General features: G+C 52.6%; 1 protein-coding gene across 3 annotated transcripts in view; it reads left to right on the forward strand.

Moving 5' to 3' along the window:
• Window positions 1-5,581: 5,581 nt before the first annotated feature.
• The window catches only part of NFAT5 (nuclear factor of activated T cells 5), a 65,708-nt gene continuing 44,429 nt past the window's right edge, over window positions 5,582-26,860 (forward strand). For 2 of the 3 annotated variants that reach the window (XM_083851823.1, XM_083851824.1), the window contains exon 1: window positions 5,800-5,961. In XM_083851823.1, the coding sequence (XP_083707949.1) occupies window positions 5,889-5,961 (73 nt within the window). In that variant the 5' untranslated portion in view covers window positions 5,800-5,888. Of the gene's footprint in view, window positions 5,962-26,860 lie in introns of all 3 variants that reach the window. The other variant, XM_083851825.1, reaches the window with a different exon arrangement.

Consider the following 26,860-nt stretch of genomic DNA (forward strand, 5'->3'; position numbering starts at 1 on the left):
GGCCTCCGCCAAAGGGCTCGTTCAGAGCACGGGCACCGCGCGAGGCGCTGGTTCTCGCGGTGCGTCAGGAAGCGGCGAGCCGTGCAGCCCAGGTTTTGGGGGGTGAAATGGATTTTCTGCAGAATTCATTCCATGGTGATCTAAACACGGATCGTTTTCAAGCTCGCAGCTAATAAACATTGTGCAATCATTCTCCTTCTGCTCCAAACTTGCTTATTTGTCTGGAAGATGTCGAGGACCAGCGACGCATTTACGTGGCTGAGCGCTCGCTGGCTTTTCCAGTTTTGTGAGCGCCTGCTCTCCGGTCAGCAGCTGCTGATTCGGCACAATATTTAATGCTGTCATGATAATAATGGGACTTTTTATAATCGCAGCAGGGGCGCAGGGAGAGCCCCATAGGTAATCCTGATAAGTTCCAGTCACCTGCTCAGGAAGTGTGATAAGCGAGCAGCAAAGAAGCTATGGAAGCAAATGTTGCCAGATAAGAGCGTGAAGTCTGTTCCTGTGCAGGAGAGCAGCCTGCCATGCTCTGGGCCACGTCCTGGGGAGCAGAAGTCTCCTGGTGCCACCAGACGCTTGGCGGTGCTCCGGCAGCGCACAGGAGCCCAGACCATCGTCACCGCCTGTGTGGGAAGGTGGTTTTCAGTGGAAAGATGAAACCGCGACTGTGAAATACGGCTTTCATTGACACGTATCCTTCTGAAGGAGTACACCTTCCCCTCCCACAGCTGTCAGCAGAATCTAGCTCTAACAAATTTGCCTAATTGTAGCTTTCATGGGAGCTGCAGCAGCTTCAAGGAGGCAGCACCCGGTTGGGGCATCCAGGGAGTGAGCAAAACATCGGCAAGGGCACGAACCAGCAGCTGCTGATGTGGTAACTGAGTGGAAAAGCCAGGGGGAACTGCCTGCTGTGGTCCTGGGTTTTAGCTGTCGTAAATCAGGGACCTATAGAATTGGTAGCACCAGTCACCTGCGAGATGAAGCCGCCCTGTGGCTCTGAAACTCTTCGTGAACAGCATGTGGGCAAAGCAAGGCATCAAAATATGGGTGTGGATGAAATGCCTGGGGAAAAAAAGACATTAATTGGGCTGGAAGTTGGGGGGTTGTAGCTGGGGGAAGCAGGGGGCACTTTGTAACCAGCGCTGGATAATTCATGAAGCCAACTGCGCATCCCTCGTGGGGTCCTGGTACTAAAACATTCAACGGTCCAGGAAGCAGGGCCTGCGGTCACAGGACAGGACATCCTCAGAGCGCGCTTAGTAAAGGAAAAATGGATTCACAGTGCAGAGGAAAGTTGTGAATTATTTTCTTGGCAAGCACTCCTTCACTGTAAACTTCATCTTTGATCGAGAGGAATTGGATCCAAAATCCACAGAAATACAGAGAAGGTTTCGGAACGACTCTTAAACCTGCTGCCAGCTCTGCAGGGTTAACACCACCGGGCACTGGGAGAATCCATGGGGCGTCCTGTGCAGAGATGCTACAAGTCCTCAGCAGCAGCTGAGCCATCCCGGCGGCTGCGTTGGCCCCAGCGCCGCCTTCCTGCACCGCGTGCTCCCAGAGCCGGGAGCCTCTGCAAATTGAGACATGTCCCTAATAGCCAGAGTCAATTATTAAAACTTTTGACTGAAACAAAACGAACTTGTTTTACTGAGACAGCTCAAGTGACACAACAACAAGCACTGAAGGAATTAATCCTTCACGACCGTAACAATGTAGAAAACACTCCTGACAAAGCTGTCCCACAGCCTCATACCCCAAAGTACCTATTTCTCCATCCATGTGAGAGTTACGTTGCCTGTCACATCCCACATAGGCCTTTAACAAAGATGCTGCACCAACGGCCAAGCCTCCTCGTGACTGCCTGGAGCAGTTGTGTTTCCTCTGTCGCTGCTCCCAGCTAACAGGGCGATAATTTATAACAGAAACCTCTCCGGTTCTTTGCTTTGTGACCTTTTGCTGCTCAGCTGCATGTCGCTTCCAATACCCCGCTCTTTGGGATCATAAAATTATTTTTGAATGCTGTCCTGCCTGCCCTGGACAGCTGCTGTGCTGGGCTGTTTCTGCTCACTGTGCTGGGCTGTTTCTGCACTGCCCTTCCCGTTGTGGTATCCTCCTCTAGCGCACGGGGCCCCGGGGTGCTGGCATTCCTTGCTTTGAGTGGTGCAGGACACGAAGTGACTGACCACGGCCTCTGAGAAGTCCCTTCGGAAAGATTGCACTAAGCGTGGGGAAAAAGCCCGATATATCTGAGCACTCTTCTAATGGCAAAAGCACCGCTGGTGCGTATTAAACCTAAATATACACCGAGCAGTCAGGAAATCAGTGAATCGTGCGCACAGACTCTAGCGCCCAGCCAACAGCCCAGGAGCCACGGCCAGCACTGGGGTGGGAAGCTCCAAACCGCTGCTCAGGACAGCACCACCAGTCACGTCATAAACAGAGGGCAGACATCCTGCTGGCCTCCCGCGGCCCCGCGCCTCCATCACGAGGCTGAAGTGGACACCGGTGTCACAGGCGCACCGCTGCCCCATCTCCAGGGACGCTGCTAGCAGAAATTACTATAAAACAAGTTTCCTGCCAAGCTCAGCAGCTCTAATGAGTCAGGAAGCAGTAATCTGGGAATAGGGGAGCTGTTGACAGAGCCTAATTATTTTCTGACAGCCTTCTAGCGCAGCTAGAAAATACAACACCTACGTGGCTTCAGGACTTGCAAGCGGGGCCAGTGGCGCCGCGCGCACCTGCCAGCGTACGAGCACGAGCACGGCTCAGCCTGCCTCCCACTCCCACCTGCCGCTATCTGACCTCGCTCCGAGGGGAAGAGCTCAATCATGAAACGAGAAAATACTTCAATTCGGCAGAGCACGTAACTTTCCATGGGAAGTCTCCCGCTTCAGTGCCTGGAGTTAATTGAACGGGGTTTTTGTGTGCTCCAGCTACATTTATTCCATACGTTCTAACGGTGAGACCAGGACACGCACGGCGCTGCGCCTCCCGGGGTGCGGGCGGAGCGGGCAGTACCGCGTGCTGCTCACGGGCACGGCTGCGGCGCCGGCACGAGGACGGAGCTGCCGGTCCTGGTGCCACGGGCTGCTGGCAGGGCTCGCTCCGAGCGGGTGTGGAGCAGGGAGGGACAGGGCTGAGCATCTCCACGTGCCGAGGGCAGCATCCCCAAACCGAGCCCGTCCTTCTGTAAATCTCTGCTGCACTGACTGGGAAAAAACGGATCAGTTCTCCCAGCTGTGGGCCCCCCGGCTCCAAACAGGGCCAGGTTTCCTTTCCCTTGTTGTTTGAACTTCCCTTGTTTGTGTAGTTTGCACAGTTATGACCCTGCTCACAGTTTCCACTACAGTCACCATTTGCAGCTCGCCCTTTTGGGACGTGAAAGATCTTTGTCCATCAGACAAACTGACTTTGGGAAGGTCCCACAAAGCACCAAGCACCCGTAGCGAACCTGAGGCTGGATGTTCAACCAAAGCCAAAGGCACAAAATGTTCAAAAATCATAAAAGTACAGGAAAATGTACAACGAGCTCAGCGCTCCCTATCTACAACCTCCTTCAGCAGGCAAGCCCCTCCGGTGTCCGGCTGCGTTTGTCACCCGGGCCTAGAGCCCAGCACCAGGCAGGGCAGGAGAGGCCAAAGGGGACCACAAAGTCCCCGTGCCCAGTTCCAGCAGCACAGAGGGGGCACCGCTGACACCAAGCCTGCAGAGCCGGGGCGCTCAGTCATGGGCAGCCTTTCCTTTGTCCATCTACCCGTGGCATTAAGCAAGCCCAAAGTCCTGCTAGTCCATGAAAGCTGCGCAGATTTTGGGTTTTGGTTATCAAAACCGCTGGGCTGTGTCAGTCACTGGTGACCTTCAGCCCTCACGAGTAGCTGGTTTGAACTCCTCCTGCACCATCCCCAAATTTTCTGGGCAGGGAACACGTGCTGGGTTTCACTTGCTGCCCACGCAGCCCAGCAGTACAGCCGGCGTGGAGCCTGTGCCGGGGCTGGTGGGAACATGAAGAAGGCAGATTTGGTTAAACGTTGTAGCTGCCCTTGTGGCTAAAAGCTCAGCCAGGTCTGGGGCAAGGCTGGAGGCTGGGGGCAAAGGTCCTGAGTCCGGTTTGGGTTGGCAGCAGCGACCAGGAAACCTCTCGCCATGCCTCACCATGCCCTGCCTGTCGGTCTGTCTTGATCTGCTTTCCTTCATTGCTCCGTCCTTCCCTGCTTCCCTTTCCAGGAGCAGGACGGGCTTTCCCCCTGTCGCAGCCCACCTGCCAGCAGCACCTTCTCGGAAAGCCTTTGCTTCCCCTCCCTACCTCCGCAGGAGGTGATTAGACGGCAGCCTGCCATTTCTCCCTGGATGCTTCATTTGGTTTTCATATTTTAGGGCCATCCTGAGAGCAGCTCTCTTGCCTCTCGGGGGAAGGACATCCTCTCCTCGCTGCCAGCCGTGTTTGTGCCTCCCCAGGCCCGAGCGCAGACGAGCTCGGCCTCTCCCCGCACAACCTCTCCCTTCGCCTCTCCTGAACATGACTACTCCCCAGCTTTTTTTCCTCTCTCTAAACTTCCCATTGTAAAAAAATTGCCAGTTGTTCAGTAAATTTATCAGCTAATCCTTTTAAATCCACGGCCGCGTAACCTGAGCCAGCCGATTTGCGCAGCGCTGTGCGCGTTCGGCTCCCCTGCCTCCCCGCTGCGCGCTTCTGACGGCCGCACCGGGCCCTCGCGCAGCTCTGGGAGGCAATAATCCCTCCGGACCGGCGGGCAGAAATTCCCTCTGCTGGGTTTATAGCCGGCAGTTCACCCGGTTTCTGTCACTCGGTGCTGCTGGGCTTGGCAGAGCACCGTCCCTGGGGGTGTTGAAGGAGAGGTTGGACGTGGTGCTTGGGGACATGGTTTGGGGGGGACAGCGGTGGTAGGGGGTGGTCGGAGCAGGGGATCTTGGGGGGCTTCTCCCACCCCAATGGCCCTCGGGCTCTGTGATGCCCCGTGGTGCGTGGTGTGCGCGGCTCTCCCTGGTGCTGCCAGGCCCAGCACCGAGCGCAGCGCCTCACCTGCGGCCCCCTGCCTCGTTTTACCCGTTTATCAGTCGTTTTTTGGAGATGAGGCAGATGTTTTTTTGGGGACAAGATGGACATTTTTGGGGGACAAAGCGGGCTATTTTTAGGGACAAGACAAGTTGTTTGGGAACAATGCAGATTTTTTCTGGGGACAATGTAGACGTTTCTTGGGGACAAGGCAGACGATTTCTGACGACGATGCCGACGTTTTTTGGGATGAGGCAGACGTGAGCCCGCCCCGGCCTCTCCCCTCCTCACGGCCCCGCGCGAGGCCCCTCACTCCCACTCCCCCCCCCCCCCGTTCTAGACGTTTCCTCGCCCCCCGCGCCGCTCGCTGCCGCCGCGCCCCGCCCCTCCCCGCGCGGCCCCGCGCACGCGCGCTGCGGCTCCGCCGCCGGCGCGCGGGGAGCGAAGGAAGCGCGGCGGGCCGCTCCGCGCATGCGCGCGGGGCCCTGCCGGGGGGGCCATTCCGCCGCCGCGCCTCCCCCCTCCTCCCGGGGCGCATGCGCGGGCCGGCGGCGCCGGGGTTCCTGGCCCGCGCCCCCTCCCCGCGGGCCGCGCAGGCGCAGAGCGGCAGCGGAGGGGGCGGGCGGGCGCGTTCCGTTGGCAGCGGCCGGCTCCTGTCAGCGGCGGGTGGCGGCGCCCGGTCCCCACGGCGAGCGGAGCCCCCGGCCCGGCCCGGCCCGGCCCGAACCCACCCGAGCAGACCCGACCCGAGCAGACCCGGCCCGATCCGAGGCACCGGCCCCTGCCCCGTCCCGCCGCCCCCCCCCGGCCGGCCCCCCCCGGCCCGGCCCCGCTGCCGCCGCCCCTCGCCCCGCCGGGCCGCGGAGCTGCGATGCCCTCGGACTTCATCTCTCTGCTCAGCGCCGACCTCGACCTCGAGTCCCCCAAGTCGCTGTACTCCAAGGGTGAGCGGGGCTGCGCGGGGGCTGCGCGGGGCTCCGGGACCGGGCCGCGGGGCCGACCCCCCCCCTACACCCCCCCCCTCCCTCCCCCGCCTCGGGCCGGGCTCCCCCGGGCGCATTCCAGGCCCGAGCCCGCAGGAATGTGTCCCGACGGGTTCCGGCGGCGGCGGGGGGCTCGCGGCTGCCGCCTCCCGACCGGGCCGCGGCCGGGAACGCGGATGCGGCCCCGCTCACCCCGGCGGCGGCCCCGGGGAGGCCGCGGCCCGGCCCCTCCAGCCCCGGGGCTCGGCCTGGCGGGGCCGTGCGGGGCCGGGGGCAGCGCTGCGGGCACCGGGGGCAGCGCCCGGAGGGTGCGGAGCGGGCCCTGCGCCGCCCGGGGGGGGGCAGCGGTCGGGGCTAACGCCGGAGCAAAGATTAAAGTTTTTTTTTTGGTAGGGTTTTTTTTTTTTTTTTTGAAGCTGCTTGCAATGCGCTTATTAACCGTGAGTCATGTGTCATTAGTGCCAAAGCTAAAAGAAATAAAAGCGCGGCCGCGAATGAAAGTGCAACCTGGGAGCTCCCGGGCTGCCCTCGGTCAGCGCCTCGCTGCTGGGGCCCGAAGTTGTGTGAGGGGTGGGGGGTCCTGGGGATGTGTGGCTGGATGGCTCCTGGGGTACCTGGGGACGTGTGGCTGCAGGGGATCCAAGGCCTCCTGCTGTCCGTCGTACTCCAGTTGGCTTCGGTTCTGGTGAGGACAATGGAAGGGAGAAGGAGAAGCTTTTTGAGACAGGGCGGATCTGGTAAAATAAAAAAAAGTAAAAATACAAGTAATAAAACCCCATCAAACTGGCCTTTCAAATTCCCAATACGGTCAATAAAAAGTGTATGTTATTAAATAATGAGTAAACGTCTAAATAAAAGCCTTCTGTGTAAGGCACGGAACTTCTTCAAGGACTCATGCTTAATTGAGCAGAACTTGTGAGCTCACCGATCCTACTGTGAATGCTCAGAAATCTTAATTTGTTTGTAGTTAACAGGATGGCTGAGTGTCTGGGTCAGGTAGGAAGAGCTCCTCAGAAGGGTTGATTAAGAGCGGATTTTCCCTCCGGCAGCACTGATGTGGGGTCAGAGCTAGCGGGGGTCTGCAGAAGGACGTCTCACGCTTCGAGTGGCTGTAACGAGCCTCCTGGTGCAAACGAGAGGGCACATGATAGAGGCGTGTAGTGCGGTGAATGGCCGTAAAGAGGCCGAAGCAAGGATTGCTCTTTATGTTTTGTCATAACAGAAGATCAAGGAGATGTTAATTTAAAATGCATTTTAATTTAAATTGAAATTTAGAATGAATGAATGTGCTTTTACAGTAATAATTAATCTATTCTCTTTGCTGCAAGGTACGTTCGTACGACTTTAGCTGGATTTAGGAAAAGGTATTAGCGGTTATCTGATTAATCAGAACACGCTCGGTTGCTTTTTTATTTAGTTTTATAGATAGACACAGATAAACTTATCCTGTGGACTTACACTCTGGATAAACTTACCCTGTCAACTTATCCTTTGGATCGGAGCATAGGTGCACCCGATGAGATAAGGGAGAGGCCTGAACGCCGCGAGGGAGCCACAACTATGCATTTGTGATGAGGGCGTGCGAGGAGCTCCTCGGCAGCACGCTCCCAGAGCCGCAGCTGAACCGGGGCCAGTAACTTCTCTGCTGGGACCCGGGCTGCAGGCCTGGCAGCGTGAGCGGGGTGACAGAACGAAGTTCTTGCCCCGGTGCGGCCGGGGCTGCTCGCCGGTGCGTGTTGGAGACGGGAGCACGGAGGTGGGCCAAGCCGTAAGGTTGGGGTCTTCGTGGGAGTCCCAGGGTTTTCTGGTGTTTGTACTCGAGTCTGTTGGAACTCAAGTAGAAGAATATTAGTGCACGGGTTGGAGTGTGCTTGTCTGCTCTTCAAAAAAAAAAAAAAAAGAAAAGAAAAAACGTGAAGTTATATTTGAAACTCCGGTGACTCGAGATGTGCCTTATGCTAGTGCAATTTTTTTTGTGGTATGGTTTGGCCTGTTCCCTGGAGAGGCTGCGTTATGTCATCAGCGTGTGCTGTCGCTACGCGTTAATGTTTTTGCTTGCACGGCCCTTTCACGTTAGATTTCTGTTTTCATATTCCTGTCAAAATGTTCGGCAAAACTTCAGAAAACACGCAGACCTGAGGTGAAATGGCAATACAAAGCGAGCATCAGTAACTTAAAATTTGATCCGATTATTCATTTGATTTTTTTTTTCCTATTATGTTTACCTTGGGAAAGAGAATCTTTTTCGTTGAGTATCCAAGTACCTTCTCTCCCGGTTTATACTTTTGCGTAGTCCCGTGAGCCATTCCAGCCAGCGCGAATCCACGCTTGCCGAGCTCCAACACTCTCGTCCCCTCTTTCCCTTTTTCCTCCACTCGTGCCAACGTTTCTGTAGCTGTGCGACGAGCTGGGCTGGGGAACCGATCCTATCAAAATTAACTCCGTGCTTCCCTTCTTCGTTCTCACCATCCCCTGCCCCCCAAAAAGAAGGGGAAGAGGAGCTATGCTTTGACCTAGATGAGCCTCCTGCCCGTGTTTGCTGTGGGCCCTCATGAATGACTTAGGCTGACTCAAGGACGGGACATGTGAGAACCGGCCGTGGGGAAGGGTGGGACCACTCCTCCGGCAGCCGTGCCAGCTTGTGTTGGCTGAAAATGATAGTGAAACAACCCAAATTGCAGGCCTCTGGAATCTGGCCGGTTAGGGCTGTTAAAAATAAAATAAACGTGAAATGTTGGTGCCTAGGCCTGCTGCTGGAGCTCATCCCCACGGCGTCTGAAGAACTGACTTGTGCTGAGCACTGAAAATCCAGCTTCTGAAATATAATCAGTATTTTTAAAAGTGAGTGCTTTGTAGCCATCGCAGAAGGATGGGAGCTGCTGGAGAGATCCTGGAGATGGCCATAAATTGCAGTCTTCCCATCTTTACGTAACGCGCTGTCCTTTTCAAAATAAAACAACCAAAATGTGCATACAAATTAGTAACGGAGTAGAAAAATCACTGGAGCGCAAAACCGAGAACCTCGAGGCTAGTTGTCCTGTGGTTGAGCATCATATGCAGCATTCAAGTCTAACAAAGTTAGCTATTCATGACGAACGGGCAGAGGGAAAAAAATGTGATGAAAGCAGTTCATCCCGTGTCAGGTACTAAATGCGAGCTGATGAAATGTGCTGCTTTAGCTAACGCGTTCATTGTAAGCAACTAAAAAGTAACGTGTGTACCAAAAGGTGCATTTTTTTTCACTGGAGCAAGTAAGATCAGAAGTTTTTTATCCCCCCTGCTCCCTCCCTCTGTTTTTGCTTCACATATCTGAGCAACTGTGAAGCTGCGAGACTTTCTGGAACTGGAAGCAACAAGAAAAATGTTAGCAGTGTCCTAAATAGCTCCCTTGCCCTGGAAACGTCACACAGGCACAACTCCGTTTCCTTCCCCCCTTCGGTGACTGTAGCCTACTTGTGCTCGCTGAGCCGCCGATGCGGGACACGTGCTGCTTAGCGGTGTTTTTTCTGCTAGAACTTTTTTCGTTCCACGACCCGAGAGGTAACTGCAGCAAGGCAGTGAATGAATTATCTCCGAGAGGCGGAACAGATGCTTCACACGAATCTTAAGGGTCTGCTTTTAGTTTTAAAGTTTAGAACTAATTCCAGCAGTTTTGGTGACAGAAATAACACGTGGTGCTTAGCTTCTTTTTGCACCTCCCAGAAGGTGCCGGAGCAGGCAAACCGTGCCGAGCGTCACCGGTGGGGACGGACTGCACGCGGCTGGGGTTGGGACATAAGGCAGTTGGACGTGGGCTCTGCCAGAGTTCCTTAAGCTCTGTCAGCCTTGCAATTCTCTGGTTCGCTTTTGAATCTTTCTAGCTAATTGGCTTTAAAATCAGAACCGTGGAGTGTGGTGCTGCAGGACGATCACGTCAGGATTTGGGGCCGGGGGAGGACGTTGAGTCCGCAGCTCTTCATGCCGTAACTCGAAAAGTGCAGGGATGGCGCTGTGCGAGCAGCCCCGCGCCCGCTGCCTGTTCCCACCCATGCGCTCTTCTCTAAATTGTGCCAGCACGATTGTTTTCTCGTGTCCACAAGCTGAATGGGATTGGGAAGCCAATCTAGAACGAGTATGCCATGCTTTTGATCGGATTTTCTGACGTCGTTCTGACCCCTGCTCTAGTTTACTGTGCAGCTGCACGAGCGGTGGTGTCGAGACAAGACCGGGCATCTCGAGGGCTGGGATTAAGCGGTGGAGGAAGCAGCAGACGAGGTGGAACTGCCAAACCGGCTCCGCTGCGGAAGGAGATGCTCCTCGAGTTGTGCCTGCTGCTGCCCAAAGGCTGCTGGCCTGGGGCGCGGGGTGGCTCCGCGGAGCAGCGCCCTGCTGGCTCCCACCCGCCTCCCCCTGCCCCGCGAGCCGCTCCTCGGCGGGGGGTGCTGCTGGGTCTGGGGGCCGTGCACGGTGGGTTGGGCTCCGTTGTCGTCTGCCTGCAAGTTCAGCTGGGTGCCCGTCACTCTGAAGGGCTCTCAGGGGCCCAGAAGCTGGAAAACTGTCTGGTTCTTGTACAGGTATTTCTGATAGCTGCAGGGGAAGAAAGTGTTTCTCAGTACCTTCCTTTCCTCCCACCTGCATCTTCATTTTTTCAGTTCATCATACTCTTCATTGACACAAGGTTATGCCACCCTGCATCCCTTGTACTTCGTTTCGCTCTGGAAAGTTCTGTCTGCATTCTCCGTGCTTACTCTAACAGCCCCGGGCTTCAGTTAGTTCAGGACCTGCATATTTGAAATCCATCGAAGCTGCTCGTAAGGGGAATCTATAGCTTGTTGCTCTTCAGCATAGTCAAGAACCTCTTATTTTGTCCTTTGTTCCCAGATCGTAGGTTAAGACCATCCAATTTTTATAAGGCATCTGATCTTTCTTGGCTTATTTGTAAGCTTTCAACGGAATATTTGACTTTTGGGGTCTGCTGATTAAAAAAACCAAACAATTACCAGACTTCATATGAGTCGTATGGAGTCTTGATCTGATTGATCACATTGATAGGCAGATTACTTAGATTTAGGTGGAAATTACTTCGAGTTGGAGAAAAAGAAGGACTAGAAATGATTTCTCTTACAAAAAAGACAACAGCCTGACCTGGTTTTGCAGTTCAGATATGCCGGTAAGCCTTGCAGAAATTGATGAGTGGCCAAAGTGCAGGTGAAGTAAGGTATGTGCTCATCTCCGTGCAGTTTATCATGTGTGTTATCTCCCCTGTGTTTATGTAAAGAGTAAACCGATGAGGCTGAAAATACTGAGCCCAGCTTGGGCTTTCCCGTCAGTAGGTACAGCGATCGTTTCAGGCGCCGACTGCGATGAGCTCGGGGGTCTAACTGAGCCGCGTTGTAACAGCGGGTTGTGCTGGGCACAGTAAAACTCGAAGTAACTGCTCTTTGCAAAAGCGTGCGGCGCTCTAGCAGCGTTAGAAATGTAAGTGCTTCACGTCCCTTCTGTTTCGGTGCTCGCTTGGGTGCTTCTTGGTGAGCTGTGTGGCGAGCATCGCTGCGAGGCTGGGAGGAGGAAAGGTTTCTCTGGTTACAGAAACGCGCTGAAGAATCGCTCTCCCAGCTCCCTCGGTTCCTTGTCCCTACAGCGGCTTTATGGTTGTTTTGTAAACAATTAGAAAGGATTTCAGATCATCTTACCGAGTTTATAAAACAAATGCAAAATGCCAAAGTCACACGAAGTTCTTTTGTTAAAAGCAGATTTGAGTTGTGGTAAAGTTCAGGCTGTTTGGCGAACAAAGGACAGCACAGCAAGATGAAGCCTACAGAGAAGAAAGAGGCTTAAAGACAAGAATAAAAAGTTTCTGGGTGTTGGAGCTTCACTCCGGTTCAGACACACGGACACCTCCAGGCCAGCTGCTTCAGTCTCATGGTTTGCAGGCCTGACTTCTTCTTTGTACGGATTTGCTGAGCAGCAGAATCTGTAAGTTTTGATAGCAGCACTGCAGAGCGATTGGAAAAGAATAAGCTGCGGGGAGCAGTGGTTTCCATTAACCGATGGCAGTTTGTTTCCTTGCGCGTGGGGGAACGCGATCTACTCGCGCGGCTGTTAACTGATGGTGGCTGTGCAGGCTGCTTTGTAAAACGGGGCAGGAAGACGCGAGTTGTCCGTGCCAATCCGCCTCCATTAAGGTTATACTCCGCTCCCGTCAGCGTGTTGCTGGCAGCCGGGGCTCCCGAGCTGCGGCGGTAGCAGAGCTCCTGCCAGGCAGCGCGTCGGTGCGCTGTGCGAGGCGGTACCGCTGGTAACGCGTGCTGCGGCCCTCGGTGCCCCTGCCTTCGTGTGCGCAGTTGGGTCGGGGCACAGCAGCGGTATCAGGACCTTTCTGTTCCTGTTTCCAGCTAAAGTTTGTCTCCTCAGTTTAATATTAGGAATGAGGAGGTCTCCCATTTTAAAAGACTTGAGTAGGTTGTTTTTTTTTGTTTTTTTTTGTGTTTTTTTTTTTAGGGAAAAAAGTGTCTTGGTTTAGAACATGCATTCCAATTAAAACATTACCAAATAATTGCCCCGGTTTTGTCTCACAAGTAAATGTTGCAGACCCCAGGAACTGGATTTAGGCTTGTGAAAGCAGTGAGGGGTACCGGTTGTGCAGGGGCAGGAGAGGAGCCGAGCGTATCGCGCAGCCGCCAAGGCCGATCAGCCAGCGCGAGCTGCGGCTTGCTGGGGACCGCGGCCGCTTGGGTCTGAACACCCCTGCGGATGGAGACTCCGCGACCGCTGTGGGCAACCAATGCCAGTGTCTGACCAGCCTCACGGGTTAAAAATAAATCAATAAATCTCATCTATAAGTATATTTGAGTGAGCGTGGTCAGGGCCCTTCCTTTGCCTGCGCAGATTTCATCCGGGTATAAAACTTGCTTTGTTTTTCTTTTAGGGCATCTGAATTCTAGACAGAGCCATCTGCCTCTCCTTGAAACTTGAGCCGTACCTGGAGTGGAATTGCTTTTTAATTGGGTGGGGAAATCTTTTATTTATTTATTATTTTTGTGGCCTGAAAGGATTGGGTTCAAGCTTTGGTACTTTAAGTTCAGTGCTCTCACTTAAAGAGAAAAAAAAGAAGTGCTTTTAGAGGTGTGGTAGCAGGGAAAGGATTAGATTGTTCAGAGTAAAATGAAGTGCTGCTTGTCGTGCAGGTATTCCAATACATTAATACAATAGCAAAAGAATTCATTTGGTAAGGTTACCTCTCTACCCCTGAGCCAGGGAATCTATAGGGCTTTATTTTTACTGAATTAAGCTTTTAGATGTGGATGAAAGAAAGCTGAAGCACTCTGGGAGTTTGAGGCAGACGCTTAGTGTAGTGGGCTACTCGTTACCTGTCAAAGAAACTCTGAGTACGAGGTTCCCCTCCGTAGAATTTGAGGAGGGAAAGGCACGTTAACTGACCGGGGAGATCTGAAGTACAACCGCGGGTGCGCTGTGCTTTTTGAGGGGCTGTCACAGTGTGCTGTAAGCGTGCTGGGGCAGAGAAGTCTGAGACGAGGCACGTTGGAATCCCCAGCAGCTTTTGACAGGGATGCTGTATCGGTCCGGATAGGATCATTACTGGCGTGCTAGCTGATTATCCCCACGAACTCTAACCCTCAGCAGGCTTACCTTCTGTTATGGTGTCTTTCCTTGAATCCACGTCAAGCTTGAGCGTATCCAGTGCTACGCACACAGAACTGAAGAAGAACTGAGCGGAGCGGGTGGACAAGAAGAGTCTGAAAGCCATGGATGGCACGCCGCAGATAAACAGGCTGTGCCTATTTATTATTTTTCATGGCTTCAGAGATAAAGACACCCAGTGCAATGACCAGGCAGCAATTTAAAACAAGATATGCATATATTTTGGTACACTGTTTAATTATAGAAACTATTGATAAATGTTCTGGGTAGAAGAAGTATAAAAGAGTTAGATCTGTAGGGGATACAGCTGCTTAGGGCAGCCCGTAAGCTAGGGACCTAGTCTGTAGCTGATTGTTAGAACCTGGAAGGTATTCTGTTCTAGACTTCCTAGTTCTTGTAAGCTTTTCGTTGTAGTTTGCTGCTGTCAGAGAAGAGGTATGGCCTAATCAATACTTAGTTTGATTTGGTATCACCATCCTTGTGTTTTATACGACTTGGCAGTTCCACACCAGTTACTCCACTCATTCTTTCACTGCTGTTCTCCCTCTGATTCCACTGGGATTTTAGCTCTGCAGTACAGAAAAGAATTTTTTATCCACGTTTTGCCATTAAATATTTGGCTTAGTTTCCTACTTGTCTCCTGAGAGTGATCTGCGAACATGTTTGGAGAAGAACTTGCTTAACGCTTTCCATACCTGATTTTACAAACAACTGGCATCTGGGTTTCCATGAGGAGCTCCTTCCAGGTGCTGTGTTTGTCACGCAGGTTGCCGAGGGGGTTTGGAGTGCCCCTCGCTGCTGCCCTCCATCCATACCTGCAGCGTGCGGGGCGCCGGGTGCGTGTCAGCAGCGCTGCTCCTCGGACAGCGCGGGGCCGGGAGGGAGCCCTGGGACCTCGTGCTCTGCAGGGCGTGCTTCGTACAAGTCCTCTTCAACACGTGCGTCTGCTGCAGCATTCCAGCTCACTAAAAAGGATTTTATGCCCAATCTTTTTTTTTCATTTTCCTGGTTTCCCGTTCCAGCCCGAGCACGTTCAGAGCAGCCCGCAGCGGCGCGCTGCCGTTAGTGCTGAGCGCGGCAGAAAGGCGAGCGGGTGGCCCAGCGCTCGTGTGCCGTGTTCGAGGCGCCTTGGGCACGGAGGTGTGTGCAGCATCCAGGCGGCCCTCTATTGCTTCGTGTCCTTCAGCGTTGGGGCAGTTTTACCCCCTCACATGGGATCTTGTAATAGCCAGGGGAAGCTGGTGAGATGCAGGAACCTCGCGTGTGTGGCACAGGGGCCGTGGATGTGGTAGGTGTGCTAGGGAGCACGTTAAGTCTCATGAACACAGTTCCTAACCCCCTGTTCATAATAAAATACTGAATCTGAGAGGTGGCTGCAATGTAGTGAAAGTCTATCTGCTCCCCGGGGCAGTGGGCACGGCACCGAGCTGCTGGCGTTCGGGGCGCTTGGACACTGCTCCCAGACACAGGGGTTGGGTTTTGGGTGCTCCTGAGTGGAGCCTGGAGTGGGACCCGATGTCCTGGTGGGTCCCTTCCAGCTCAGGATATTCTGCCGTTCAGGTGCTGTGTTGCACCTACCGAACTGGCATCACTGGCAGGAGCACCTCTATGTTCCCAGGGAATTTTGATTTTGAAACAATAGCAATGTTTTAAAGTGGATGAGAAATAGATACGGCTAATCTTTGTTCTTTGGACATAGCGTATTGGTGTTTTTTGAGCGTTTGAGAATGTAAGTCGTTGTAGTGACAGTGTGTGAAGACAGGAGAAAACCAATTATCCTTAAAATTCAGTTTAGTGTAGAACCACAAATAAAGAAGTGTCATTGTTACAACATTTTCTATACAGTTGTTACATGGCAAAATGGAGTTGTTTGAATTCCTTAATTGAATTGTCACACCTGTCGGATTCAGAGCCCTTCCGAAGGGTAACCTCAGCTCAGTTTCCTGTGTGCTGGAAGATCAAAACATGGGAGTGTTGGACTGGTTTCTTTTAATTCTTAAGGTATTGCCAACAGGTGTTTTTTTCTTTCTTCCTGTTGTGGTTTAACCCGGCTGGCAGCTAAACACCACACAGCCGTTCGCTCACCCTCCCCCCTCCCTCTCTGGGATGGGGGGAGAGAAACGGGAAAGTGAAGCCTGTGAGTTGAGATAAAGACGGTTTATTAAGACAGGAAAATAATAATAACAATAATAATAATAATAGTGATAATGGTAATAGTATTAACAATAATAATGTGTAAGAAAACAAGTGATGCACAATGCAATTGCTCACCACCCGCTGACCGATGCCCAGCCTATTCCCGAGCAGCCGGCCCCCCCACCCCGGCCAGCCACCCCTATATATTGTTTAGCATGACGTCAGATGGTATGGAATACCCCTTTGGCCAGTTTGGGTCAGCTGTCCTGGGTCTGTCCCCTCCCAGCTCCTGCTGCACCCCCAGCCTGCTCGCTGGCAGGACAGAGCAAGAAGCCGAAAAGTCCTTGGCCTGGTGTAAACACTGCTCTGCAACAATTAAAACATCAGCATGTTATCAGCGCTCTTCTCATCCTAATCCAAAACATAGCACCCTACCAGCTACTATGAGCTACTTAACTCTGTCCTAACTGGAACCAGGACAGATATCCACCCCTTATTCCATACCATTTATGTCATGCTCAGGTTACACTCTGTCCAATACATTCTAATTAATCACCATTTTCATCTATGATATATAGCAATCATGGTAGTGATGACATACATTATTATATAATAATTAACATACTACAATTCAACTCATGGGCTATTCTCACCCAGTATCAAATCCCCTTGAGGTACACACCGGACCTCCCCATTCTTTTGCATTACCCACCAAGTGCATCCAGGTCCCTGAGCAAAAGCAATTCCACGAATAGGTTTGCCTTTTCCTGAGGCAGGAGTAGCCCAGACTGTTTTACCCAGCATGTTTCTTACGTGCACTACAGGAACTTTATCCCCTTCTACAGTGCGTAACAGGTTTGATTGGGCAGGTCCAGTTCGGTTGGCAGATCCCCTGGTATTGACTAACCAGGTGGCCTTTGCCAAATGTGTATCCCAATTTTTGAATGTCCCAGCACCCATTGCTTTCAGTGTAGTCTTCAACAGTCCATTGTATCGTTCAACTTTTCCAGAGGCTGGTGCATGATAGGGGATGTGATACACCCACTCAATACCATGTTCTTTGGCCCAAGTGTCTATAAGGTTGTTTCGGAAATGAGTCCCGTTGTCTGACTCAATTCTCTCTGGGGTGCCATGTCGCCATAAGACTTGCTTTTCAAGGCCCAGGATAGTGTTCCGGGCGGTGGCATGGGGCACAGGATATGTTTCCAGCCATCCGGTGGTTGCTTCCACCATTGTAAGTACGTGGCGCTTGCCGTTGCGGGTTTGAGGGAGTGTGATGTAATCAATCTGCCAGGCCTCTCCATATTTATATTTCAGCCATCGTCCTCCATACCAAAGAGGTTTTGACCGTTTGGCTTGCTTGATTGCAGCACATGTTTCACAGTCATGAATAACCTGTGCTATAGTGTCCATGGTCAGGTCCACCCCTCGATCACGAGCCCATCTGTAGGTTGCATCTCTACCTTGATGGCCTGAGGTGTCATGGGCCCATCGGGCTATAAATAATTCACCTTTATGTTGCCAGTCCAGGTCCACCTGAGCCACTTCAATCTTAGCAGCCTGATCCACCTGCTGGTTGTTTTGGTGTTCTTCAGTAGCCCGATTCTTGGGCACATGAGCATCTACATGGCGTACCTTTACAACCAGGTTCTCTACCCGGGCAGCAATATCTTGCCACAATGCCGCAGCCCAGATGGGCTTGCCCCTGCGCTGCCAGTTGTTCTGCTTCCATTGCTGTAACCACCCCCACAGGGCATTTGCTACCATCCATGAATCAGTATAGAGATAGAGAACTGGCCACTTTTCTCGTTCAGCAATATCTAAAGCCAGCTGAATGGCTTTTACTTCTGCAAACTGACTCGATTCACCTTCTCCCTCAGCAGCTTCTGCAACTCGTCGTGTAGGACTCCATACAGCAGCTTTCCATCTCCGATGCTTTCCCACAATACGACAGGACCCGTCAGTGAACAAGGCATATTTCTTCTCATTTTCCGGTAGCTTGTTGTACAGGGGGGCTTCTTCAGCACGAACCACCTCCTCCTCTGGTGATATCCCAAAGTATTTGCCTTCTGGCCAGTCCATAATCACCTCCAAGATTCCTGGGCGACTGGGGTTTCCTATTCGAGCCCGCTGAGTAATCAGTGCAACCCACTTGCTCCATGTAGCATCAGTTGCATGATGCGTAGAGGGGACCCTTCCTTTGAACATCCAGCCTAGTACCGGCAGTCGGGGTGCCAGGAGGAGCTGCGCTTCAGTACCGACCACTTCCGAAGCAGATCGAACTCCTTCATATGCTGCCAATATCTCCTTTTCAGTTGGAGTATAGCGGGCTTCAGATCCTCTGTATCCCCGACTCCAAAACCCCAGGGGTCGACCTCGAGTTTCCCCAGGTTCTTTCTGCCAGAGGCTCCAGGTGGGACCATTCTCTCCGGCTGCGGTGTAGAGCACATTCTTTACATCTGGTCCTGTTCGGACTGGCCCGAGGGCTACTGCATGAACTATTTCCTGCTTAATTTGTTCAAAGGCTTGTCGTTGCTCAGGGCCCCATTCAAAAGCATTCTTCTTACGGGTTACTTGGTAGAGCGGGTTTACAATCAGACTGTAATTTGGAATATGCATTCTCCAAAACCCCACGACACCTAGGAAAGTTTGTGTTTCTTTTTTGCTAGTTGGTGGAGACATAGCTGTTATTTTGTTGATCACATCCATTGGGATTTGACGGCGTCCATCTTGCCATTTTATTCCTAAAAACTGGATCTCTCGTGCAGGTCCTTTAACTTTATTCTGTTTTATGGCAAAACCGGCCTTCAGAAGGATTTGGACTATTTTCTTCCCTTTCTCGAAAACTTCTTCTGCAGTGTCACCCCACACAATGATGTCATCGATGTACTGCAGGTGTTCAGGAGCTTCCCCCTGCTCCAGCGCAGACTGGATCAGTCCATGGCAAATGGTAGGGCTGTGTTTCCACCCCTGGGGCAGCCGATTCCAAGTATATTGGACTCCCCTCCAAGTGAAAGCAAACTGTGGCCTGCACTGTGCTGCTAGAGGGATGGAGAAAAATGCATTAGCGATATCAATTGTGGCATACCACTTGGCTGCCTTTGATTCCAGTTCATACTGGAGTTCTAGCATGTCCGGCACTGCAGCACTCAGTGGTGGCGTGACTTCGTTCAGGCCACGATAGTCCACTGTTAGTCTCCACTCACCATTAGACTTTCGCACTGGCCATATGGGACTATTAAAAGGTGAATGAGTCTTGCTGATCACTCCTTGGCTCTCCAGTTGACGAATTAGCTTATGGATGGGACTCAGGGAGTCTCGGTTGGTGCGATATTGCCGCCGGTGCACAGTTGTGGTAGCGATCGGCACTTGCTGTTCTTCAACCCTCAGCAACCCCACAACAGAAGGGTCCTCTGAGAGACCAGGCAAGGTAGACAACTGTTTAATGTCCTCTGTCTCCAAAGCAGCTATGCCAAAAGCCCAGCGGAACCCTTTTGGGTCCTTGAAATATCCTCTTCTAAGATAGTCTATGCCAAGGATGCACGGAGCATCTGGGCCAGTCACAATACGGTGCTTTTGCCACTCATTACCGGTTAGACTCACTTCAGCCTCCAATACAGTTAACTGCTGGGATCCCCCCGTCACACCATAAATACAGATGGGCTCTGGCCCTTTATAGCTTGATGGCATTAGAGTACATTGTGCACCGGTGTCTACCAAAGCCTTATACTTCTGTGCGTCTGACGTGCCAGGCCATCGAATCCACACAGTCCAATAAACTCGATTGTCCCTTTCCTCCCCCTGGCTGGAGGCAGGGCCCCTCTAGTCCTGGTCAGAATCTTCATTTCTGTGTTTAAAGGACTGCCTGCTGGAAGTTGGAGCAGCAAACCTTTCAGAGAACTCCTTTTTCCCAATTGTTTTCCTTTGCAATTCACGTACCCGTGCCTCTAGGGTCGCAGTAGATTTTCCATCCCATTTTCTCATATCCTCTCCATGGTCACGTAGGTAAAACCACAGGGTGGCGCGGTGTGTGTGCCCACCATATTGTCTTCCTTGCATAGATGAACGTTTACCCCTAATAGCTGAGACACTGGTTTGTACAGGTGGGGAGGAAAATAAACTCTCTTTAAGTTGGTGGATCTCTTCAGAAAGTTTCTCCAAAGCATTCTCTTTTAGCTGGTGGACACTGGTTCGTTCAGGTGAAGGGGAAGATAATCTTTCTTCAAGTTGGTGGATCTTTTCAGAAAGTTTCTCCAAAGCATTCTCTTTTAGCTGGTGGACACTGGTTCGTTCAGGTGGAGGGGAAGATAAATTCTCTTTAAGTTGGTGGACCTCTTCAGAGAGTTTCTCCACAGCTGAGACACAGGCCTTTAGGGAAGAGGAGAGATTTCCTTCGTACTGCCGGAGTATTTTAGTCACTTCATTCACTGTGGGATTCTCCTCCGTTTTCCAGGTTAGTATTGCCAATGAGTTGGCATATGATGATGGGGCACTCCGTACAAACTTCCGCCACATGGGTGGTGTACACTGGACTGCATCTGGATCTGTGGATGTTTGTGCGTCATCTAGGTCCTTATAAATTACTTCCCGTACGGCCAATTCCCTCAGGTACTGAATTCCCTTCTCCATGGTGGTCCATTTGCTTGGTAAACATACAAGTTCTTCCTTGAAGAGATACCTTTCCTTCACAGCTGACAGGAGACGCCTCCAGAGGCTGCGAGATTGTGCTCCATCTCCAATTGCTTTGTCAATGCATGCGTCCCTAGCAAGGGATCCCAGCCGCCTGGCTTCCTTGCCCTCCAATTCCACATAATTGGCTCCCGTGTCCCAGCACCGGAGCAGCCAGGTGACAAGCTGCTCGCCTATACAGCGACCAAAATCTTTTCGCACATCTCGTAGCTCACGCTGGTATAGAGTCCGGGTAATTACTGTTGATTTTCCGACATCCTCATCCTCATCTTCAGTCTCCTGCACCTTTGATGGCTGGTATGGAGTCCGGGTAGTTACTGTTGATTTTTCGCCATCCTCATCCTCATCTTCAGTCTCCTGCACCTTTGATGGCCCAGCCTCGTCTTCACTTCGCCCAGACTTAGCAGAAGACTGTCTGCGTTTTAAACGACCTGAGCCTCTATACCATTTTTTCACCTTGTCTACAGGGGCAACTTGCACTGCTACAGCTCGTTTCTCTGACCCAGCCACAGGGTCTGCCACAGGGGTTGGAATACCCTCTGCGGGGTCAACTTGCACTGCTACAGCTCGTTTCTCTGACCCAGACACAGGGTCTGCCACAGGGCTTGGAATACACTCTGCGGGGTCAACTTGCACTGCTACAGCTCGTTTCTCTGACCCAGACACAGGGTCTGCCACAGGGGTTGGGATACCCTCTGCGGGGTCAACTTGCACTGCTACAGCTCGTTTCTCTGACCCAGCCACAGGAGTGGGAGCAGCTGCACGAGCTGGGGCAGCTGCAGGAGCTGGGGCAGCTGCAGGAGCTGGAGCGGCTGCAGGGGCTGGAGCTGGAGCGGCTGCAGGAGCTGGAGCTGGAGCGGCTGCAGGAGCCGGAACGGCTGCAGGAGCTGGAGCTGGAGCAGCTGCAGGAGCTGGAGCGGCTGCAGGAGCTGGAGCTGGAGTAGCTGCAGGAGCTGGAGCTGGAGCGGCTGCAGGAGCTGGAGCGGCTGCAGGAGCTGGAGCTGGAGCGGCTGCAGGAGCCGGAACGGCTGCAGGAGCTGGAGCTGGAGCAGCTGCAGGAGCTGGAGCGGCTGCAGGAGCTGGAGCTGGAGTAGCTGCAGGAGCTGGAGCTGGAGCGGCTGCAGGAGCTGGAGCGGCTGCAGGAGCTGGAACTGGAACGGCTGCAGGAGCTGGAGCTGGAGTAGCTGCAGGAGCTGGAACTGGAGCGGCTGCAGGAGCTGGAGCGGCTGCAGGAGCTGGAGCTGGAGTAGCTGCAGGAGCTGGAGCTGGAGCGGCTGCAGGAGCTGGAGCGGCTGCAGGAGCTGGAGCGGCTGCAGGAGCTGGAGCTGGAGTAGCTGCAGGAGCTGGAGCTGGAGCGGCTGCAGAAGCTGGAGCTGGAGTAGCTGCAGGAGCTGGAACTGGAGCGGCTGCAGGAGCTGGAGCGGCTGCAGGAGCTGGAGCTGGAGTAGCTGCAGGAGCTGGAACTGGAGCGGCTGCAGGAGCTGGAACTAGGTTGCTAATAACATCAATTGCAGCTCGATAGGCACAAGCCAGACCCCAGCACGCTACAGTGATTTGTGTCACTTTGGAACTGCCAGAGTCATGACACCTTTTTTTCAAGCATTCTGCCAGCTTTTTAGGATTTTGCAGTTGTTCAGGGGTGAATGTCCAAAACACTGGAGGTGACCACTGCTCTAGAAACCTGCCCATATCCTCCCACACTCCCTGCCACTCGCAACTATCCCGCCTCAAGACAGATCTCCGGATGAGATTCCTAAGTAGTTGTTTAACCCTCCACAAAATCTGAAGCGCATTCAGGAGACATAACAACAAGAGCAGGCTGGTCTGAGTATCCCAAGGATATTCAACATCTCGGAGAACCACCGTAACTAACTCGGGGGATAAGAGGGTGGTGGTGAAGGAGAAAGGGAGAGTGAACAGGTAGGGAAACATGTCTTCCCCTGTCCCCTTCACAGATTGGCTCCCTAACGAAAACAGGCAATAGGTGTAATTGCTAATAGTTTCCGAGATATGGGTTCCAAAGTATAGAGTCGACGTCAGTGCTGAGTACAAATACCAGGTTAAAGTCGTGACCAGATATTTCATCATTTCATAAGCCATTGTTACACCGCACAGTACCATAACAATCTTAAACCAGGGCCCGGAAAGGATAAACAGTGCAACAGGGAGCACATACAGAAAGTAACGCACCATAAAACTCAATTTGGAATACAGGTACAGCAGACTGGAGATTAAGGCAATCAACATCGTGACTAGCAACTATTAAGCAGGTCCAATACTTATACCAATTTTAGTTTAACACACTCTGGTCAGATTTGTCGATATCTCAACCCTTCGGGCCCCACGTTGGGCGCCAAAAAGACTGTTGTGGTTTAACCCGGCTGGCAGCTAAACACCACACAGCCGTTCGCTCACCCTCCCCCCTCCCTCTCTGGGATGGGGGGAGAGAAACGGGAAAGTGAAGCCTGTGAGTTGAGATAAAGACGGTTTATTAAGACAGGAAAATAATAATAACAATAATAATAATAATAGTGATAATGGTAATAGTATTAACAATAATAATGTGTAAGAAAACAAGTGATGCACAATGCAATTGCTCACCACCCGCTGACCGATGCCCAGCCTATTCCCGAGCAGCCGGCCCCCCCACCCCGGCCAGCCACCCCTATATATTGTTTAGCATGACGTCAGATGGTATGGAATACCCCTTTGGCCAGTTTGGGTCAGCTGTCCTGGGTCTGTCCCCTCCCAGCTCCTGCTGCACCCCCAGCCTGCTCGCTGGCAGGACAGAGCAAGAAGCCGAAAAGTCCTTGGCCTGGTGTAAACACTGCTCTGCAACAATTAAAACATCAGCATGTTATCAGCGCTCTTCTCATCCTAATCCAAAACATAGCACCCTACCAGCTACTATGAGCTACTTAACTCTGTCCTAACTGGAACCAGGACACTTCCCATTCGGGGTTATGCGAGATGTGCATCTTTAAACACTACTCGTGTGTAATCAAGTCTTTCAAACGTGGTTGAGAGGTTTAGCAGGTTTGTGGAGTGGTGCCCCGCTGTGCTCAACTACCTGGGGTTCTGTCGTTCCTCAGTTCCCCTGCCCGGTCCCTCGTGGTGTTTTATTGGTTTCTCGGAGTTCTTGGGGTTTAGTCTGGAATTTACAACTGCGTAGGAGAGATGCTTGAGTAAGTCATTACCGGTCCGTTTCTTGAAGTGACACTCAGTAAATAAAGTCGTTCTCTCTTTCTGAGATTTGTAAAATTGGATGCAAACAGGACCCAGGATTTATAGTGTCTGTCTGCATTTACAAAAGTACTCTTTGAGCTGTGAATGGGGATGACTGAAACACAGCCAGGAAAGCTTTATTTGATATTTGGATGTATGCCATAAACAGAGTTCAGCTCACACATGCCTTTGTCAGTTGCTGAAATTCAACTTTAAAGGGATTAATTTCTCAACCCTACCCTGCTGTGCAGAATCGTGAATATTAGCAGCTTTTCTGACGGTTGGTGCCGTTCTTCAGTAACCGAGTTGTGTTCGGTTATAAATTGGTTGCAAGATTACCCTTTTAATACTAGCGTTTTAGTATGAATTCTTGCTTCTTTAAAAAAAGGAAGGAAAAACCTTTCAGATTTCGTTTATTTATTTTTAAATACGAGAGGCAATGATCCTGCTGTTGTGATAAAATGTTAATGACTTTGCTGGTTCATAATATATTACTGATCATCTTTGTTTAAAATAGAAGTGTGTGTCCCTCAGCAAGCTCTTCTCTCTTCTTTACTAACACTCGCGGTGCGTTTCGCTGTCGGAGCAGCAGTACTTGCAGGCAGGATTTGGATTTTACAGCGTCCGGTGCTGCATCATCGGCACGGAGCGCCAGAGCCTCGGCTGCGTCTTGGGAGTGGAGTTGCAGCAGCACAAACTTTTTAATCAAAGTTTTCTAGGGCAGGCAGAATGATGGCATCTGCCTTTCCCTGCATGCTCATGAATCATGTTGATTTAGGGTTTGCTGCTTTTGTCTGAAGCCAGAGGGGACTGGAAGGAAGATTTTATGTTTGGCTGTGTGGAACATCCTTGTATACACTGCAGTTTCTTTGAAAACCTGCCACTGTTGCTGTAGCAGCAGTACAGTTCTGCCAGCATTGACGGTGAGAGGAGCGCTGGCGGGAGGCCTCGCTGCTCTCCGCAGCGTGAACGGAGGCTTGCGTCTCGTCCCGTTGTTCCGAGCCGTGCTGCGAGGTGTGTGACGGGGGCGTTGCTCGTGGGCTGAGCGTGGGGCCAGGCCCCCGCGGTGTGTCCCGTGGCCTGCGGGGAGTGCCGGTGCGGGAGGGTCAGACCGACGGCTTTGCAGGGCGCTTCACGGGGCGTGCATCAAGGCCAGTAGGTAGGATGTTAGGGGAGACAAAAAAAAAGGGATGCGTTCATGTGGCAGGCGCCGTCCCTTCTCACTGCCCTCCTCAGACTCTCCACACCTCCATGGAGCTCCGGGATGCTCCTGCCCGCGTCCACGTCGTGGCTGCGGAGCCCGGGGCAAGCGCGAGCAGCCGCTGCCCCCGTAGCGGTGCTGGTTCTGAAGCCCGTCCGGCTCAGGGCTGGCCCGCGGTGTGTGAAGCACATCCGTACGTCCATCGCTCTGCACTGTGGTAACGAACTCGCTCGGTAGCTCCTCTCCTGGCACCCATGGGAGGACCACTGTGTCCTTGGTGGGTGTTTGGAGGGGGCTGGGGGCGGGCAGAGAACGGGGCGATCGGATGGCCCCGGCGGGTTCTTCCTGACAGCCCGCACGCCGGCTTGGAAGTGTTCCCACACCCAGGCTTTTGTACGCAGTGAGTCCGTGAGGGTCACACAACGCCAACGTTTGGCAACAAAGCAAGGCTCTGCTTGTGCGCCGAGTATTTCGGGCTGCTGTAACTCTCCCACCCCTCAGTCATTCTTTGAAAACCCTTTGTGAGCGAAGCTATTGTGGCGGAGCTGTTGGCATGCAGCACGCTCAGCCACTAAACCGTATTGTTTGTCGCAGGCACCGGGCTGCTGGGTAGAACCAAACTTCATGCTTAAAAATAAAAGAAAATGCATAGGGTCTTCGGACAGAATCAGAGGCCTTGGTTTTTCAGGTGTAGGATACGTTTGGGGTTTAGTGCCTTTTACAAAAGGATCCGGAAGGCCCTGAATTGCATGTGTAGCTGTATTAAATCGCAGCTGCCTTCTGAGTGAGGAGTGACAGGCCCGTGGCTGACACTGGGCAGCCTTGGCAGTACAGGTTTAAAGCTCACACCTTAATGTGAACTGCTGGAGTCACAGAATCTGTATGCACGCACGCACGGGCACTTTGAACCTGATTTTTTATGCTTACCTGGGGATGTGCTGGAATACGGACACCACTTTTTCTTCCTTGGGCCTCTTTCATTGGCAGAGTACATGTGCTTCGTTGTACTTTTCTCACAGCCCATGTAGCTGAAGCTACTTGCAGGTTCATGTACTTCTAATTGCTTTTTTTTATAAATTTAGTTCCTTATAAACAGCTCTCCTTGCCTATATACTTGCTTTTTGATCAGCTTGGAGTACAGTTGTAGAAGGGGTTTCTGCTAGCATGCTGCCAGCTGGTGAGAAGAGTGCACCAAGGTTTTGTCTAATCTCTGGTGTGACTGTCATGTGCTGCAGCGAGGAAATGGCTTGGGAAGAAGCAGCCAAATCTGTGTGGGTATTAAAACATGGTGAGGAGACTAATATCAGTAGGGATCAAGTGGGCGGCCGTTCGGTGCAGAGAGCTTATTAAAACACAGGGATTATCTTGCTGTTGTTCAGGAGGCCGAAGGAGTGGGGAGAGATTTCCAGGATGTGCACCTAAAGGCCAAGCACCGCCACGACCAGTGGAAAACGCCCCGGCTCCGCGCCCCCTGCGAGCAGCGTGGCCGGGCCTCGCTGCAGAAGGACGATGTCTTCGGCAGCTTCGCCAGCCAGTCCCGGCACAGGGAGAGATAACGGGGCACTAAGTCGCTAGAAATCTCAGTTCTTAGGCCGTATAGCTGAGACTCCTGCGTGCCTGCAGCTGAGAAGTCGTTGGAGACGCTCAGCGTGGGGAGCTGCAGGGAAGCCTTGCAAGCGCCGCGAGTGAGGGAGCGCGGGAGCTGCGCCTTGGGTTTGCTGCCTTAGTGCTGAGCTGCTCGTTTGCAGCTACTTCCATTAGCTGTCCTGGGGAAACCACCTCGCTTTCCCCTTCCCACCTCCCATCCAGTCGAAGTGATAGCGTCTGTCTCCATTCCAGAAGCTGGGCGCGGAGCGACCCGATCTCAGTGGTGTGCAGCTCCCGAAGTGCTGCAGGTCCGGCTGCGTGCGGCACCGGCTGCTCCTGCCGGCCCGGAGGCGGTGGGTGAGTGCTGCTGGCGGCCCTGCG

Source organism: Anser anser (assembly GCF_964211835.1).
Source record: "Anser anser genome assembly, chromosome: 11".
Classification (NCBI taxonomy): domain Eukaryota; kingdom Metazoa; phylum Chordata; class Aves; order Anseriformes; family Anatidae; genus Anser; species Anser anser.